This window comes from Natator depressus, chromosome 5 (assembly GCF_965152275.1).
Source record: "Natator depressus isolate rNatDep1 chromosome 5, rNatDep2.hap1, whole genome shotgun sequence".
Lineage (NCBI taxonomy): Eukaryota > Metazoa > Chordata > Testudines > Cheloniidae > Natator > Natator depressus.
The window spans coordinates 48,093,005-48,110,605 of NC_134238.1; the positions used below are offsets into that span (position 1 = coordinate 48,093,005).

The 17,601-nt window shown below is 40.6% G+C and overlaps 1 protein-coding gene across 6 annotated transcripts in view; it reads right to left on the minus strand.

The window, feature by feature from the left end:
* Positions 1-17,601, minus strand: part of ARHGEF28 (Rho guanine nucleotide exchange factor 28) — a 192,943-nt gene that overhangs the window by 107,654 nt on the left and 67,688 nt on the right. For 3 of the 6 annotated variants that reach the window (XM_074952735.1, XM_074952734.1, XM_074952733.1), the window contains 4 exons: positions 16,244-16,427; positions 14,096-14,276; positions 9,968-10,040; positions 2,809-2,861 (listed from right to left, as the gene is read on the minus strand). In XM_074952735.1, coding sequence (XP_074808836.1) covers positions 2,809-2,861; positions 9,968-10,040; positions 14,096-14,276; positions 16,244-16,427 — 491 coding nt within the window. Of the gene's footprint in view, positions 1-2,808; positions 2,862-9,967; positions 10,041-14,095; positions 14,277-16,243; positions 16,428-17,601 lie in introns of those variants that run through there. The other 3 variants (XM_074952736.1, XM_074952737.1, XM_074952738.1) reach the window with 3 other exon arrangements.

The following is a 17,601-nucleotide window of genomic DNA, read 5'->3' on the forward strand; positions in this document are numbered from 1 at the left end:
CAGACAGCGAACAGAGTGGAGCAGAAAGCAGGGCAGCTGGTGGAGAGGCGCGGATGATGGTGAAGACTATAGCAGAACCCCATGGAGAGGCGTGGCACTCAGCCATCGACCTGAGAAGCGGAGCATGGAAGATGCCCCCCACACCTCCCTCCACTTCCACCCAGGCTGGGAGGTAAACTCTGCAGATGAGCTTCTGAACTCGGGGGGGGGAGGGCTGCACTGACCAAGGACAGAAACTGGGCGGGAGGGGGCTGACTATTGGATTGCTGGACTTAAGACCCTGAGGGGAAAAGGATACTGCCAAACTTACTTGGGGGTGGGTCTTTTGCTCATGGTTGGTGTTATGAATCCTGTTTGTGGTGCTTCCCCAACATAATGCCACATTGTTTCCCTCCTTTATTAAAAGGCTTTTGCTACACTCAGACTCTGTGCTTGCGAGAGGGGAAGTATTGCCTCTTAGAGGAGCCCAGGGGGGTGGTATGTAATTGTCCCAGGTCACTGGGTGGGGGCTCGAGCCGGTTTTGCATTGTGTTATTGAAATGGAACCCCTAGATACTGAACCTGGCCCTTGTTGCTGCCAACTCTGATGGGCAGAAGGGTTACACAATAAATACAGAAAATAAAGAACTGCCTACCCCAGGCTTTGTGAACCCTTAATGCCATTATGAGCTGGGTAAAACCTTGTTATGGGTTGAGTTACAATCTTGTTCTAAAACTGGTGTGTGAAAATGCCCTTTATTTAAGATAGCTGTAAGAGACAGTTAAGGGGACACACCTAAAACAAGGCCTAATAGAATCTGCTCAAAAATGGACAGGGGGCTCCACTGGGTATCATGACCAGGTGCATGCATGCAAGCCAAGACAGAACACCCAGAAACTGAGAAGAGACAGAAGAGCGAGTGAGGCAGAGGCAAAAAGCAAGAAAGCCAAGCAGTGGCCTGTGACCCTGGAAAAAGCAAGAGACAGAACTTTTGGGTCTAAGGAGCTTGGGGCTGTAAAATAAGACATTACACTCCTTTTGTTCTTGCTTTTCCCTGCATTCAGAAAAGCAGAACTTTGTCCATCCCTTGGAAATAAACAAAACTGCATCAAAGAAAATACCAGACTCCACCAACTGGAACATCCCCTGAACTTTGACTAGCAAGCTGAGGTGGAAAGAGGCAACGACACATTAAAAATACAATTGCCTAAAAGATAAAACTAGCAGCCTCTCCTCCAGACAAAAAATAACCAATGAGAGATAAAAATCAAACCCAGACAATACCCAACCTCCCTGCAAGCACTAGCCTTCATGGTGACCCTCCCTCCACAAGAGCTCAGGCTTTATTGTGCCTTGAAGGGTCAACAAATACAGACTGTTTTGGAGCAGAGTGGGATATAAGTTTAAAACGAGCGGGCTCCAGCTCAAAGATCTCTAATGACCAAAGCTGTGAACTTATCATACAGGGAAAGGCAGTCTCAGGCCATTTACAGCTTTACAGGTCAGAACTAATGCCTCTAACTCCGTCCAGAAATCAACAGGCAGCCAATGCAGATGAGGGATCACTAGTGTCACATGCTCCCAGCAACATAGGTGGGTTGCTGCATTCTGCCTCAACTTCAGTTTTCAGGTTGATTTAACATGTAGCCTTATGTAGCTGCAGTAATCAAATCTGAAGATGACAAAGGCATGGATTATGGTAGAATGGTCTGTCCACAAGAAATGGTCAGTCTCCTGGCCAGACGTAGAAAAAAGAAAATGAACAAGGCCACCACTGGTACACAGAATCATCACAGGACTGGAAGGGACCTCGAGAGGTCATCTAGTCCAGTCTCCTGCACTCAAGGAAGGACTAGGTGTTATAATCATCTATGCCCAGGTGTAGCTCCAACACCACCCCCAGATTGCAAACCCTATTGACAAACAACAGGCACAGGCCTTAACAAAAGGGGAAGATATTATTCTACCCATATCTTCCAGTTGCTTCTCAACCTACAAATATCACTTCAACCTTGTACATTCTGAGCCTCAGCCAGCTAGCTCTCGTCCACACCCAAATCTCAATTGTGTAAACTAGAAAAAGTAAAATTGAGACCAAGGATTTCTTAGGGCACAACCTGAGACATACATATAAAGCATGATATAAAACAGACATCAAATAGAGCTGACTAGTCAAAATTGGATTATATGCAAGCATCACAGCTTCTCTTTCTCCTATCAAGTGTAAAATACCTTATTTTACGTTAGATCCACATAAAAGTAATCCCAAGCAGGATCAGTATTTTTTATACCAGAATTTCTCACTGTCAGTCTCTAACAGGCTCTGTGTATGATCCTGCAAATGTTGCTAACAAGAGTTTCCCCATGTTATCTCCCAGGCTCAAGATTACCCTAAAACATCACCTCACCTTCCTGGACCTCCACTGCCCTCCTCAGCTCCACTCCTCGTGAACAATGGAACTCTCTATATCAAGGAGGAAGCTGGTGCACGTAGGAGATGGGGCTTCACCTCAGCTGGTCCCAAGGCTGTAGACACACTCCCGTAGGAATGACCACAATCATCATGACTTTCCAGTCCACACGTAAGCCTCATTTCTTTGACCTGGCTTTCCAGCCCACCAACACATAATAGATTCATTGAAGTAAATAATAAACATACATACACGTAACTTTTCCCTGGGGCAGGAATGGAAAGGAAATGTCACTTGGCAGGCATTAGTCACCTTATTTATTTTTTTAACTGTGGAAGATACTCAGATACCACAACGTAAGGTGCAGCAGGAGAACTTAGACAGAGGCTAGTTATTCATACAAGGATAAAGCTGTACCTTCACATCTTCAATTCCAGGTGCTGGTTCATCAGATGCCAAGTTCATGGGATCTGTAAAAGTGAGATTTCTTAATCAACTTCTAGTGATAAACAATGGAAGTTTACTCTTTTTTCAACTAGGAAGGGAAAAAAATAATGAAGCAAGCAAGCAAGCAACACAGAACAATGTACTTTTGTAGCATGCACATCCCCCCAAACTAGCATACCAGTGGGCAGAATAGTAGATGGTTGTACAACAAGCTGTTATGTTATTATGGACCAATTGTAAACAGGCTCTTGAGCTTAAAGGAACAGACAGCGAAAATATATGTTGATTCATAGACGAGGCTGCTGATGTGCAAAGCGGTCCTCACAATAGCACAAATCAGAAGTTGTGCCTTAAACTATGGGAGATCCCAACGGCTGTGCATTGTCCTAAAGACATGTTATACATTTTAAAAATTAGTCCTGGCATTTTCAAGAAAATGTGATAAAAAACTTCATTTCTGTCGCTCTTCTTTCTATGGTTTCTGCTCAAGACAATTGGAAAGGACATATTTAACACAAAGACATGTTCAAACTCTGCAGGATATGCCCAAGCACAGACATTTGTGAAACAGCAAACAGAGCAGGAGTAATCTGCATGTAAGGAAGCACAACAAGCATCTGCATTCCTAGAACTGTTAGCTACTGTCACATTTGTTGGTTAAAATAAAATAAACACTCCCATTTTCACAATCTTTCCTGATATTTAGTTTTATTTCTTGTATATTGAGGCTTGTAACTCAAGATTCAGGTCTGCCCTCAGATATAGACTCAGATGATATTTTAATAGACTTTAAGGTCAGAAGGGACCATCATGATCCCCTAGTCTGACCTCCTACACATTACAAGCCACAAAACCTCACCCACTCACTCCTTTAATAGACCCCCTAACCTCTGGCTGAGTCACTGAAATCCTCAAATCCACCATTTACACTAGTTTAAACCTGCAAGTGATCCATGCCACAGAGGAAAGCGAAAAAGCCCCGGGGTCTCTGCCCATCTGACCCGGGGGAAAAATTCCTTCCTGACCCCATATATGGTGATTAGTTAGACCCTAAGCACACGGGCAAGGCTCTCCAGCCAGACACAGATATGCAGCTGCATTTTCAGTTTACCTTTGTAAAATCAGCTACTGCACATGAATTTAACCATAACTTAATATTTAAAAATCATGTATATCTTAGTATTTGGGGGGAATATCATTCATAGTCCTTTGATGCTTGCTATACCTTTTCTCATCCTGAACTCTGTGCAGAGCTCAGGGAGAGGTTACAAACCAATAACATTGTACCAATCCATCCCCTCACAGGAACAACTGCCTGGTATCTAAGTCCAGCTGCAGACTCCAGCAATAATAATATGGTCTAATCCTTCAAACCTTATTCAAATTAAACTATCTGGGAATGAAATCCTGGCCCCACTGAAGTCAATAGGAGTTTTGCCATTCTGTACATAAAGGCTACACAGGATTGGGTGCATACTGATTAATTTCTTAATGAATCATTTAATCGTTATCTTCTGTTGCAACCAGATGTGTGCCTCGCCCTGCTCCCCGACCCCATTTAGAGGGTTCCTACTGAAATGCAGCAGGAATGTGAGAAGATGTGACAGTCCTTGTCTTGCAGAGAGATCACTGTCTTCCATGCTAGGCAGGACCCACTTGGTACACAGTGCACAAGCTCCAAACAACCTGCAGATGGCGCAGAGGTACAAGTTACAAGCATCACAACAGCAGCAGCGATTTCAACTGACTACTGTCGTAACTATTAGCACTACGAGTGAGAAAATGCTCTAAACATTAGTACATTTCTACTCTGCTTCCTGCCTCTGCCTCAGGCTTCTCATGTGACCTTGAGCAAGTCACTTTACCACTCTGTCTCTCAAATGAGGACAATAATATCTTCCTGCCACAGAGGTAAACTCTCTCATGTTTAGGAGATGCTCTGGATAAGGGCCAAATATAAATAGCTAGACAGAACACTGGTACTGTTTCCTGCAATTGTTGCATCGAATCTCATGAGTGCCAAAGTCTAAAGGCAAGATTCCCAAAAGGTGTTTTTGGACCAGGCAACAATTCTATAAAACAACGAATCCATCCCAATAAAACAGGTGCCACAATAACGTAATATTTACCCACAGTATGGAAACAGATCATCTCAGACACTACTATGTAGTGACCATGAATAAAGAATGATGGCCATGGTAACTCTGGGTAGGTCTACACTGCAGCTGGGAACAATTCTTCCAGCTCAGATACACAGACATGTGCTAGCAGGGCTCAAGCTAGTGTGCTAAAAATAGTTGTGTGGACATTCCAGCTGGGGCGGAAGCTCGGGCTTGCAAGCCTGCCCGACCCCCTAGGCTTCAGAGCCCAAGCCGGAACATACACATTGCTAGTTTTAATGCGCTAGCTCAAACTCTGCTAATGCTAGCTCAAGCTCCATTAGCTTGCTCCCAGCTGCAGTAGAGACATACCCTAATTTTAAAAAGCAAGATGGAGAAAAAGAGCTGAACTTTAGAAAGACAACGCCCAGGGAATGCTCCCCTAAATTCCTCTAGAAATTTTTTCTAATACTACTGGGGTTCAGTTGACATTACTGTAATTCATTCTTACAGTACTTGGGGAAACACTGTTTACTATACAGTAAGTGATTTAATATGTAGACATAAATTGGCTATGGCTTGAAATAATAATATTCTGCACAATTATTACTTGCCACAAACCTTCAAAATTAGAAAACCACAAGATTTTTTTATAACATAGGAATGGCTGAAATAATCAAAGTAAAATATATTTGTACTTGATTTTGCATCCTTACTAGAGAATGTGTCATTCTGTGTATTTGAATTTAATTAAGTTGCTATGGGAGATCCACCGTTAAGCTAGCAATATCACCTTACGTTGACCCACTGCGTTGCCCATCCTGAAATGCAATCAAACTGCTGTATTGCCATAGCAACCTTCAGTAGATAATAGCTCAGAGCTTCTGATAGCATTATGCTTTAAAGGTCTGTTGATCTTGACTTTAGGCCCACCCAGGAGTGAATACGTATTACTTATTGGAACAATAGATGCTTTAAACTCTAAGGGGCATCCCTTTATGAAGTTACTGCAAAGAATTTTTTGCTCTAAGCTTAGCACCTCAATTACCAAAAGTATTTAGTAGAATATTGTAGAAAGAGTTTTATGGACCATTTGTTACATGATTTCTGTTTGTAGCAGCAAAAAAAATTAATTTTGTTTCCAACAAAAATTTTGTTTTGTCTCTTTAGCTCTTGTTAGCAGAAGGTAGAACATGGACCAAAGTTATCAATTATATTAGTGATTTTCAGGTATCTGGGTTCAATGACTGTATGAAAAGCAACAAATACCCAAATAGCTAGAGCTACACATATTCCTTTTTGCCAGCTGATAGAAATATGAACATCTGTGACAGTACAAAACTATATGAAGACACAGAAACACTGATTCATTATTATAATATATTTCTACAGTGGTAGCACTCAAAGGTCCCATTGTCAGGATTCTGTCCCCACTGTGCTGGGCACTGTACAAATACACAGGTCTGCAAAAGTCAAATGATAACCATGTATTTATTCAAGTCATAGGGCTAGTCTACACTACATTATATCTCTAGCAGTATAGCTATGCCTGCAAAGCTCCTTAGGGGACAGGCAGCTTATACTGGCAAAAGGAATTATTTTGCCACTATAGTTAAACCATCTCCCCGAACAACATAAGCTATACCAGTTAAAGGTCTCTTTTGCCAGTATAAGCTGTGTCTATATGATTTTTCCACACTCCTAACCAACACAGCTATGCTGGCAAAACTTCGTAGTGAAGAACTGGCACTAATGAAGAGTGATGGAACTCTCTTTGCCATTGAATTGTGATGAGCATAAAGTACTCAGCCTGCTAAGGTGATGAGTAATTCCTGCAATGGTTGAGTGCCAGGAGCTGAAGGCACTCAGCACCACACAAAGTTGCTCAGCATCAGCTTGCAGGTTTGAACCCAAAATGAGAGGGTATAGTCAGAAACTAAATGATTCCTGAAGTGCAAAATCAATATTTATTGATATTTGCTATTTGCATGCACCAAGTCAGACTGCTTGGACATGCACTAAGAAAAACTACCAGGCATGACATGCATTGCCCAAGCTGCTGCTATGAATTCACCTGCTGTTAGTGACACACAGCAGAAGGTACAAGATCACATTGACCAGGAGCACTCTGAGAAATCTGCACCCAAGATAATAAAGTTTTTGATAGCAAAGTTTCTAATTCCTTGTATTATAAATGGTTGCTTATATTTACAAAAGTAGATTTTAGACTGTTAGTGTCAACGCTGATTATTGCTGATGGTGACTTTAGATCTGCCTTTATCATGTTAATTGCCTGTGGGTTGCTGGAGAAGTTGGGCATAAATTTCCAGCAAGAGCTTAATGGTGACAATCACATGTAAGGAACTCTTAACTATGTAAACTGGAGCTAGTGTCTATTAAGGAGGTCACTTCCTCAGTCTATTAACTCACCCAGAATAATTAGCTAATACCTTTGGAATCCAATTCTTATTTACATCATCATGTAGTGCCTGGCCCTGTAACGTTTATGCAACTGCTTAACTTTATGTCAGCTTCAGTGGGACTTCTTACAGTATATGAAGTTAAGAGCATGTGCATATCTTACAGGATTAGGGCCTTATCCTGTAGAATTAGCCACTGCATACTAGCCATTTCTTACAGATAGACACTAATGTGCATGCAACAATGAGACCTTGAATCTGGGATAGCCGTCAACTAAATGCCAGACCAGAGTATTATAGACTTTTTAGTGATTTTTTTTTATAACTCTTTTGTGCTAGGACCTACTGGTTACAAGGTCTGTAAAGCTCAGTATGATCTATCTGGTAAAGAAAAGTAATTATAATAATGAAATAATATCCTACAACCCTTATACAGGCAAACTTGCAATTGAAATCAATATGGGAGACTCATTTAAACCATTTGAATTTTGAACAAGGTCAGCTCCCAGACTACTGCACTGGGCAGCACAGCATGGGGAGGAGGTGACCAGCCCTCTGTGGAGAAAGAAGTGGTTCAGGACTATTTAGAAAAGCTGGATGAGCACAAGTCCATCGGGCCGGATGTGCTGCATCCGAGAGTGCTAAAGGAGTTGGCAGATGTGATTGCAGAGCCATTGGCCATTATCTTTGAAAACTCATGGCGATCAGGGGAGGTCCTGGACGACTGGAAAAAGGCTAATGTAGTGCCCATCTTTAAAAAAGGGAAGGAGGAGGATCCGGGGAACTACAGGCCAGTCACCCTCACCTCAGTCCCTGGAAAAATCATGGAGCAGGTCCTCAAGGAATCAATTCTGAAGCACTTTGAGGAGAGGAAAGTGATCAGGAACAGTCAGCATGGATTCACCAAGGACAAGTCATGCCTGATTAATCTAATTGCCTTCTATGACGAGATAACTGGCTCCATGGATGAGGGGAAAGCAGTGGACGTGTTATTCTTTGACTTTAGCAAAGCTTTTGACACTGTCTCCCACAGTATTCTTGCCAGCAAGTTAAAGAAGTATGGGCTGGATGAATGGACTATAAGGTGAATAGAAAGCTAGCTGGATTGTCAGGCTCAACGGGTAGTGATCAATGGCTCCATGTCTAGTTGGTAGCCGGTATCAAGCGGAGTGCCCCAACGGTCGGTCCTGGGGCCGGTTTTGTTCAGTATCTTCATTAATGATCTGGAGGATGGCGTGGATTGCACCCTCAGCAAGTTTGCAGATGACACTAAACTGGGAGGAGAGGTAGATACGCTGGAGGGTAGGGATAGGATACAGAAGGACCTAGACAAATTCGAGGATTGGGCCAAAAGAAATCTGATGAGGTTCAACAAGGACAAGGACAAGTGTAAAGTCCTGCACTTATGATGGAAGAATCCAATGCACCGCTACAGACTAGGGATCGAATGGCTAGGCAGCAGTTCTGCAGAAAAGAACCTAGGGGTGACAGTGGACGAGAAGCTGGATATGAGTGAACAGTGTGCCCTTGTTGCCAAGAAGGCTAACGGCATTTGGGGCTGTATAAGTAGGGGCATTGCCAGAAGATCGAGGGACATGATCATTCCCCTCTATTTGACATTGGTGAGGCCTCACCTGGAGTACTGTGTCCAGTTTTGGGCCCCACACTACAAGAAGGATGTGGAAAAATTGGAAAGCATCCAGCAGAGGGCAACAAAAATGATTAGGGGACTGGAACACATGACTTATGAGGAGAGGCTGAGGGAACTGGGATTGTTTAGTCTGCGGAAGAGAAGAATGAGGGGGGATTTGATAGCTGCTTTCAACTACCTGAAAGGGGGTTCCAAAGAGGATGGAGCTAGACTGTTCTCAGTGATAGCAGATGACAGAATGAGGAGTAATGGTCTCAAGTTGCAGTGGGGGAGGTTTAGGTTGGATATTAGGAAAAACTTTTTCACTAGGAGGGTTGTGAAGCACTGGAATGCGTTACCTGGGGAGGTGATGGAATCTCCTTCATTTGAGGTTTTTAAGGTCAGGCTTGACAAAGCCCTGGCTGGGATGATTTAGTTGGGGATTGGTCCTGCTTTGAGCAGGGGGTTGGACTAGATGACCTCCTGAGGTCCCTTCCAACCCTGATATTCTATGATTCTATGCCACAGTAAAGAGTTCAGGACTGGCCACTAAAATTGTTCATAAAATGCTTAATTCACTCTTCTTTAATTCACTCCTATCTTTATTAATCAGATCTTTTTGACTTCACTGGAACTTCTTGCAAGTTGACCTGTTTTTATTTCAGCTGAATACTGCCCTCTTCTGGAATTTTAATGAGGTTGTAATTTAGCTGTTGTAATTTTTTAACAATTATTAGAAATTCTTGTGAACATTTTTAGGTTCACACTGGTAACTTAATTATTTCAAAAGTCTGTAGAATGCATGATTTCATACCTCCCTTATAATGAAATGCCTTAAATATTTTACCATTATCTATTGCACAGCTCTCTGATATCATGTATACAAAGCGATCTTCCTAAATAAATATATGGCACAAGGACACATGCTACCTTACCTAGGACTTTAGAAAGCTATTACAACCAAAGATGAAAAGCTGTACCTTCTGCAGAATCTGTTGAATTGCAGGGCATTTGTGGTCCTTCCACTGTCCCAGCTTGTTTTGAATTAAGACTCTAAAAAACACCAAATTCAAACAACAACTTTCTTGGATACCCATACATAGTAATAAACCCATACATGTATGCACTCACACACACAAACCAAAGGAAGTCAAATAGATACATTTAAGTTAATATTAAAAATTTCTACATATATTTTGGGGAGCGAAATTTATAAAATATTTTAAACTAAGAATATTTGGGGAAAATTTACTTTGTGTTTGTAATATATAGGTTGTGTAACATATCAGATTTAAGATTTGTATTTTATGTAGCACACCCTTTCTCCTCCCTCTCTCTGGAAAAAAAAGAATAGTGTTTGCATTAATATAACACTTCGTATGTTCAAAGTTCTGTACTAATTAACCCCCATAACGGTCCTGTAAGGTACAAGAATTTTACAGCTGAAGAAACTAAGCTGTAAAGGTGAAATGATTTCCCCAAGGCTATACAATGAATAAGTAGGTGAGCCAGAATTAGAACTCAGAACCTCCTTGACTCCTAGTTCTGTGCTCATTCCTTCGTACCATGGAAATCCATATAAAGATGGTATTGAATTGAACTCTGTGTGTCACGTAGTCAGTTTGAATTTGTATCCTGTGATGCTACACAATTAAATAAAGGATTAACAAATATACAAAGTTACCTGTTTCCAAGTATTTTCCAAGCTATAAGAGCATTAGACAGTAAATCACATGCATACTGCACTGCCATCTTTATAGTCTCTGGATCCCAGAAAGATCAAGGAGCCAAAATAGCCCTCACATAATTTAGAGCAAGCAGCCTAAGGACTACTCAATTTTACATCAGCTGCAGGAGTCTCAGAGGGACTACCCCACCAGATGAGGCTGAGCTGGACTGCTGTGCACTCTGGCCCAGATTTTAAATAGCATTTAGGTAATGCTGCACTCAGCATTGGCAATGCCTAACTGATATAGGAGCCCAGATCTCATTTTCAAAAGTGAGATAGGCACTTAGGAGCCTAAATCCCATTAACTGTCAACCCAAGTCTGAGTTTTTCCTATTCCTGCAGCTAAGGAACAGAAACAGCAACTCAGCTTAGCTCCTCCTTGATGCACCACTTGATTTTTCTGATACTAGGCAACAAAAGGGCTTCCCTATGCAGAACCTTTAGAAACAATGATCTAATGCATCATCTGTCCCCTCTCTGTTTTACTGTTTAAATTTGGTCACTAGAAACAGGATTTGTTCTCTCCACTGATGTTACATAGAGTCCTCTTTCCTCACACTGGTTGCATTTACTAATGTATCAACAGCTGATACACACAAACATAGCCGCCGCGCAGTCAGACATTTTTTAAAGGGAGTAGGGCTACTCAGCCTGCAGGACATCCATTGTCCCTCATGATGAAAACTCAACCCTGTCCTGGACTCCCTAACAGAGCTTCCTTTTGAGCCCCACCACTCAGGCTTCCCCTACATTTGGTGTAGACTTCCCCTGCTCCCTACATTTGCTGTCAAAATGGAATTGTTTATAATGTAATCACAACATCTCAAAATTGGGAGCAGTATCAATACTGTTATTTCCATAGGGATAAGATGGTTCTGAGGACGGGTCCATTGTTCATTCCAAAACTGTACTCCGTTCTTCACCATCTCAGGAAATCTCTCTTCCATTACGCTGCCCAACATCAGTCCATTCTCTAAACGGAGACAGAATGGCATGAACTAGTTCTAGCAATTGAGGTAAAGTAAGCCTCAAAGCTATCAGCAGCCATTTTATGCACAGGAAAACATACAAAACCAAAGGACGTTTGGCACCACAATGGATTAAAGCCCATTCTGCTCTGCCAGTGTCTGCTTCCTGGTCATAGTTATACACTTTGTCTGTGGAGCAATGTATAAAGCATCCATGTGCTCATTTATCCATACATTCTCAAGACACTATATGTTAAATATGCAATCTTCAGCCTGTGGTAGAAGTGTTGAATGCTGTAAATTCTACATCTATTTCAATATAAGTAGCTACACTGAAATGTTCACTGCTCTTCCCCACACCCCTTAGCTTTCAAAGATGTCAAAATCCCATTATGAGGACTGGTGGTCCTCCTGATTGTGACAAAGAAAGAAAAATGTGTATTTACCCTGTACTTTCCTTAGCTTAAGTTAGCTAGATCAGACAAGCTGACCCACCCACTTGGGGTGACAATTTCTCAAATGGAGTTAATGACAATTTGATTTCCTAGGCTCCGTATAATATTTAAATAAAAAGATCATGTGCTTTGGTACAGTGGCTTGTTTCTCTACCTAGGTTTCAGTAAGCCTACCATTAAAAATCTTGCATCACTGAAAGGATGATCTCTAGTGGTTTTTCCCAATGAGGAGGAGCTAAGCTACAGAACAGATCTGCATCTGTCTCTTCAGGAAGAGGGAAAACCCATGTGGATGACTGGCAGAATGTTTTACTGATCAGAACAATAATTGTTTTGCCACCTTTAATCTAAGAATTTTGCCATGGACACTTTCAATATGGCACATTGATTACCATTTTCTCCCTTTTTTCCCTCCCAAGTGCTGCAAAAAACACAGGGTTTGATGAGTGCAAGGGGTATAAACAATATTACAATATTTGTCATGATTTTGTTTTTGCCTTAGGAAATCAGGGCACCTGTGTGAAAGTTGTTGGACGCAAGTTAGAGCTATGAATCTGGGACCAGTTTTTATATTGGAAAGCCTAGAAATCTAGGGAATGACTAAATAGGAATGGCTGTGTTATAAATCAAACGCACAAAACTGGTGTGCAAAGGTCAAAGCATATCATGTAGCACATTGTTAGTTTAAAAACCTATAACCGTTTTGATAAATGCTTAAAAATAATTAAACAGAAAAACAAAACATGGAAAAGAAAAGCAAAAACAGAAGGGAAATTTAATAGCAAGAAAGGGAAAAACAATAAATAATAATAATTTTATGTAACCTTTTAATCCAATAATTTGATACAGACAGACAAAGGCCCAAATTTAGGAAAGCAGTTAAGAACATGTCTAACTTTAAACACATGAATATTCCCATTGAAGTCAATTACACTACTCACCATGCTTAAAGTTACGCATGTGCTTACATACCTCACTGAATCAAGACTAAAGTGACCAATATATCATACAACAAATACAATATAAATGTAAGCTCTTTGGAGCAGGAACTATCTTTCCTCTCTGTGTTTGTACAATGTCTATTTTTATGAGGAGAGGCTGAGGGAACTGGGATTGTTTAGTCTGCGGAAGAGAAGAATGAGGGGGGATTTGATAGCTGCTTTCAACTACCTGAAAGGGGGTTCCAAAGAGGATGGAGCTAGACTATTCTCAGTGGTGGCAGATGACAGAATGAGGAGTAATGGTCCCAAGTTGCAGTGGGGGAGGTTTAGGTTGGATATTAGGAAAAACTTTTTCACTAGGAGGGTTGTGAAGCACTGGAATGCATTACCTAGTGAGGTGGTGGAATCTCCTTCATTTGAGGTTTTTAAGGTCAGGCTTGACAAAGCCCTGGCTGGGATGATTTAGTTGGGGATTGGTCCTGCTTTGAGCAGGGGGTTGGACTAGATGACCTCCTGAAGTCCCTTCCAACCCTGATATTCTATGATTCTATGATTGATTCCAGCATACAATAGGGTTCTGGTCCATGACTGGGGCTGCTTGCTGCTATAATTAGTAACAACAACTTAAAAAAAAAATACCTCCCACTACAAAACATGAACACAAATGGAAAAGGCAAGATTAAAAACCAGAGAGAAAGGGTTTTACAAGAAAGGTATTTACCATAGGGCCATTCTAAAAACATCTCTGGAAATACAAGAGCTTTATCAAGTACTCCTTTAACATTTTTTCTACACTTCAATTTCATGCGTGAAAACAACCACTTTGGCACAAATGAAAAGGTAATGACAATAATCCTTTGTCTACAAGACCAACACACTTACCATCCCTAAAACCTGAACAGTTTAAACTAAGAAAGAGTGCTACCCAAGAAAAACATATTGAGTATGAATAGCAAATGGTGCAAATTGTCAAAAAATATATATGCTTTTTGCATTCTGCTAATTTGGCACCTACCTTGTAAAGAAAGGTTCTATCCCAGAAGTATTTCCTGAAGAGCTTAATGTCAGACTCCAACAAACCTTCTGCCGTGTGATTAAATGTCAGTGTCAGAGTTCCTGATGAATGAACAAACTGTAGGAAAGCACACTCACTGATCTCAGCTCTAGAAATGTCAAACGAATGACTGCCCTGAAAACTGAAACAACACACTATTTAAATAAAAACATATGCTCTGTGCACAGGTTTTATGAAAATATAAACACACAGCACTTTCTGTTCTCGTTGGTGCACAGCACTTCAAAATTCTACAAAAAAAATCTAAGGCAGAAAATATGAAACATCCATGAAAAATATATCTGGGAAAACAAATAGTTACCAGTGAATCCATTCACCATAAGAAAATTCTGCTGTTTCAAGCCATCAAAATGAAAAAATGGTTACATTAGGAATAATGGCAGCAAAATAAAACAGCGACACTAAACAACATCTAGTATTCCCTACTATTGTAAAATAGAAATAGTACCTTTTCCTGTTAATGTTGCCATATATAGTAGCGTGAAGGAACTGGCAGGCTTACTAGCCGATTACAGTGAAAAACAGACAGTGTCTCAAGGGAGCGCTGCACTGTTTGGATGTTACAAACAAATGAGACATTCATAACAAAATGTACTGTACCAGCATTGTAAGTCATTTTCTCATGCAAATTAAAGTAGGCATAATACTCACACAAACTGTATGTTGTGCAGAGTCATAAACAAAAGAGCTCCATTCCAAAACAAAAATGTAACTGAATTCTTGCATGTATTTTTTTTCTGTTCACTTGTGGCTTTTCATTTCTAATGGGGACTTTCTGATGGTGGAATATGATTATTTGGTACTGCAGGACAAATACAAATACAATGGAGGTCCTAAACTCCATACATCTGAAACTTCAGATAATTAAGGTTTGGAAGCTTCAGTCCTGCAAGTTACTGGTCAGGGCTGAAGCTGCCTGGCAACTCCAGAAACTTAGCCCTGCTGGGTTGATACTCAGCACCTTCATTTATCCAAACCTCTGTCTTATGGATGTTTCAAAGTGCTCCAAGACCTTTGTAAAATTGGGGTTCGATTGTATTTTTTAAAACAAATTTCCATGCCCTAGTTCCTAACAGCACTTTAGATTATTAAAACAAAAACCTGTAAAAAGTTACTTTGATTTTCACCATTTTAACAGTGTGTATTTTTTCACAGCTTCTTTGCATCTCCAGAACTTGGACAATGAAAATAAACTTCCACTTTTGAGAGCAGTCACTTTCATTTTCTAGTTCTGGTGCACTGGCACTAGACCAGTGTGGCAATCCTTGAGTTGGGCTACAAACACTACAGGGGCATGAATGTTTAAAGTTACCCAAAAAGCAGTTTTCAATTTATCTTCCCATTTCATGAAGCATTTCTACGAATAACACCGTTTTTCCCCACCAAAACTTGTAATTTGGACTTAGTAAACAATTTTGGCGATGCACAAAAAGGAATAAAACACAACTCCCTCCTTTTTGCCACATTGGTATTGCAAGATTAACAACAGTAAAAATTTATTTTTGTCATTAAATTAAGCAGATATAACTCTGACTATACAGAGGGAGCAGCTCAGAGGAGTAAAAAAGTGTGCCATTTCTACGTCACTTTTCAGACTAGAAAAGTATATTAAAGGCTATAAACACTCAGATAATCATGGAAAAATGACTACGTGCTACTGTACAATTTTGTGATGAGGTCCCACAAATCCAAAATAAACAGTGGTATTTTTAAAATATTAATTCTTAAAGCAACAGTCTTAAGTCAGATGCCAAACCTAAACTATTTACTCCAAAAAGGAAAAATAAAAGAATTCCCTCATGTAAATATCTAATCAACCCAGAGTTTAAACCAAATTTAGGTTCATATGTTTGCCATTATATTACTGTTAAAAATGTTACCAATTTTGCCACAGACGTAGAATGGAAGATATACATGAAACCCTTATTTTTAACAAGAAATACAAGATTTCACACCTAAAAACACAACGCTGACAACAACCAACAGAACAGAAACAAACATTCAGTTTAAACTATTTTGAAATAAACATTTTGCTGTTCAGTTTTAATGGCTAATAGTTTAACAGAAGTAACGGGCCATTACACTCACTTCATGAAGATTTCAACAAGTCTGGAGTGCCCATTCTGGGAAGCCAAATCTAATGGTGTTGCTCCAGCTTCATTAGGTAAAGCTAATGCCAATGGCCCACCAGGCTGAGATAACAGGAATTGCGAGAGTTTAACCAAGCCCAATCTTACTGTGAGATGAAGTAGAGTTTCTTTGTGATTAGACTCTAAAAAACACATGTGTATTTGTTAGTAAGCATCATACAAATCTTTTTAAAGTCTGTGCAAATACAAAATACATATAGTCCAAAGATCCACTTATTCCAAAAGTTAAAGAAAATGCTTGGAGTCGGAGTCTGTATTTTCTACATCTCAACTCTCTCCGTGTGTACAGCATCTAGCACAACGGGGCCCTGATTGCTGACTGGACCCTCTAGGCTCTACTATACTACAAATTGTAAATAACAAGGCAGCTTTCCAGCTGCTTCGCATTGCCTCAACAGCACAAAACAGCCACAGCTGGGACCAAGAATCTAAAGCAGTTTCTTTACAAGGCATGTGATTTATCTAGTAAGGCTGTTTATAAATACAGCAAAAGATTCTTAATGATGCAGACATGCAGATAAAATGTACAGGATGCATTTCTTTCATTTCTCATTTCAACATGGTGGCTTCACCTGCCTGTTTTTCCTCTCACCTGCCTCTTTGTTCTCTGCTTTTTCACATGTAAACATCAAGGTCAATGAAAGGTGAAGCTTAAAAGAAACAGTGAACAAGACAGACTGAGTCTCTTTCCATCACGTCCTACCCTCACACTTCATAAAGAAAATGCTCGGGCAGCAAATTAAAAAAAAAAAAAAAAAAAAAAGGCAGGCCTGCAGCTCAGATTCTTCTTCCATTCTGTTCTACACAGGTTTTTAGAGTGCATCTATCACCGTAGTATCTAAGTACCTTCCCGCAGTGGATTAAGCAATGTGACCACACACCTGTCACATGCTGGTTGTTCTCTCATCCTCTATCCAGAGAGAGAAGTGTGTGTAGTGGAGGTTGGTTTTGTTAAATATGCCTGTTGCTATGTGTTTACATGGGGGGGGGATCAAACAAATATGCCTCGCACTGAGGAAGTGGTGAGGTTTGTGATAGTCTGTAGTTCCTGAGGGAGTTCATTCTACAGTCTCGGCCTGAAGAAGTTTCGGTCTCTGGCACAGGCGAGCTTTACTCTTATTGTTGACAGTTCCATTATGCCAGAGGAGTGAAGTTGACAATCACAGTCTTCATCCTAGAGCTTTAACCGGTATGCTGGGCCCAAGCCATGGAGCACTTTAAAGATAAGGACTGGGAGACCCTGAACTTGGGATTCTATGGGAAGCCAGTGCAGAGAGTGTAGGACAGGTGCAATGT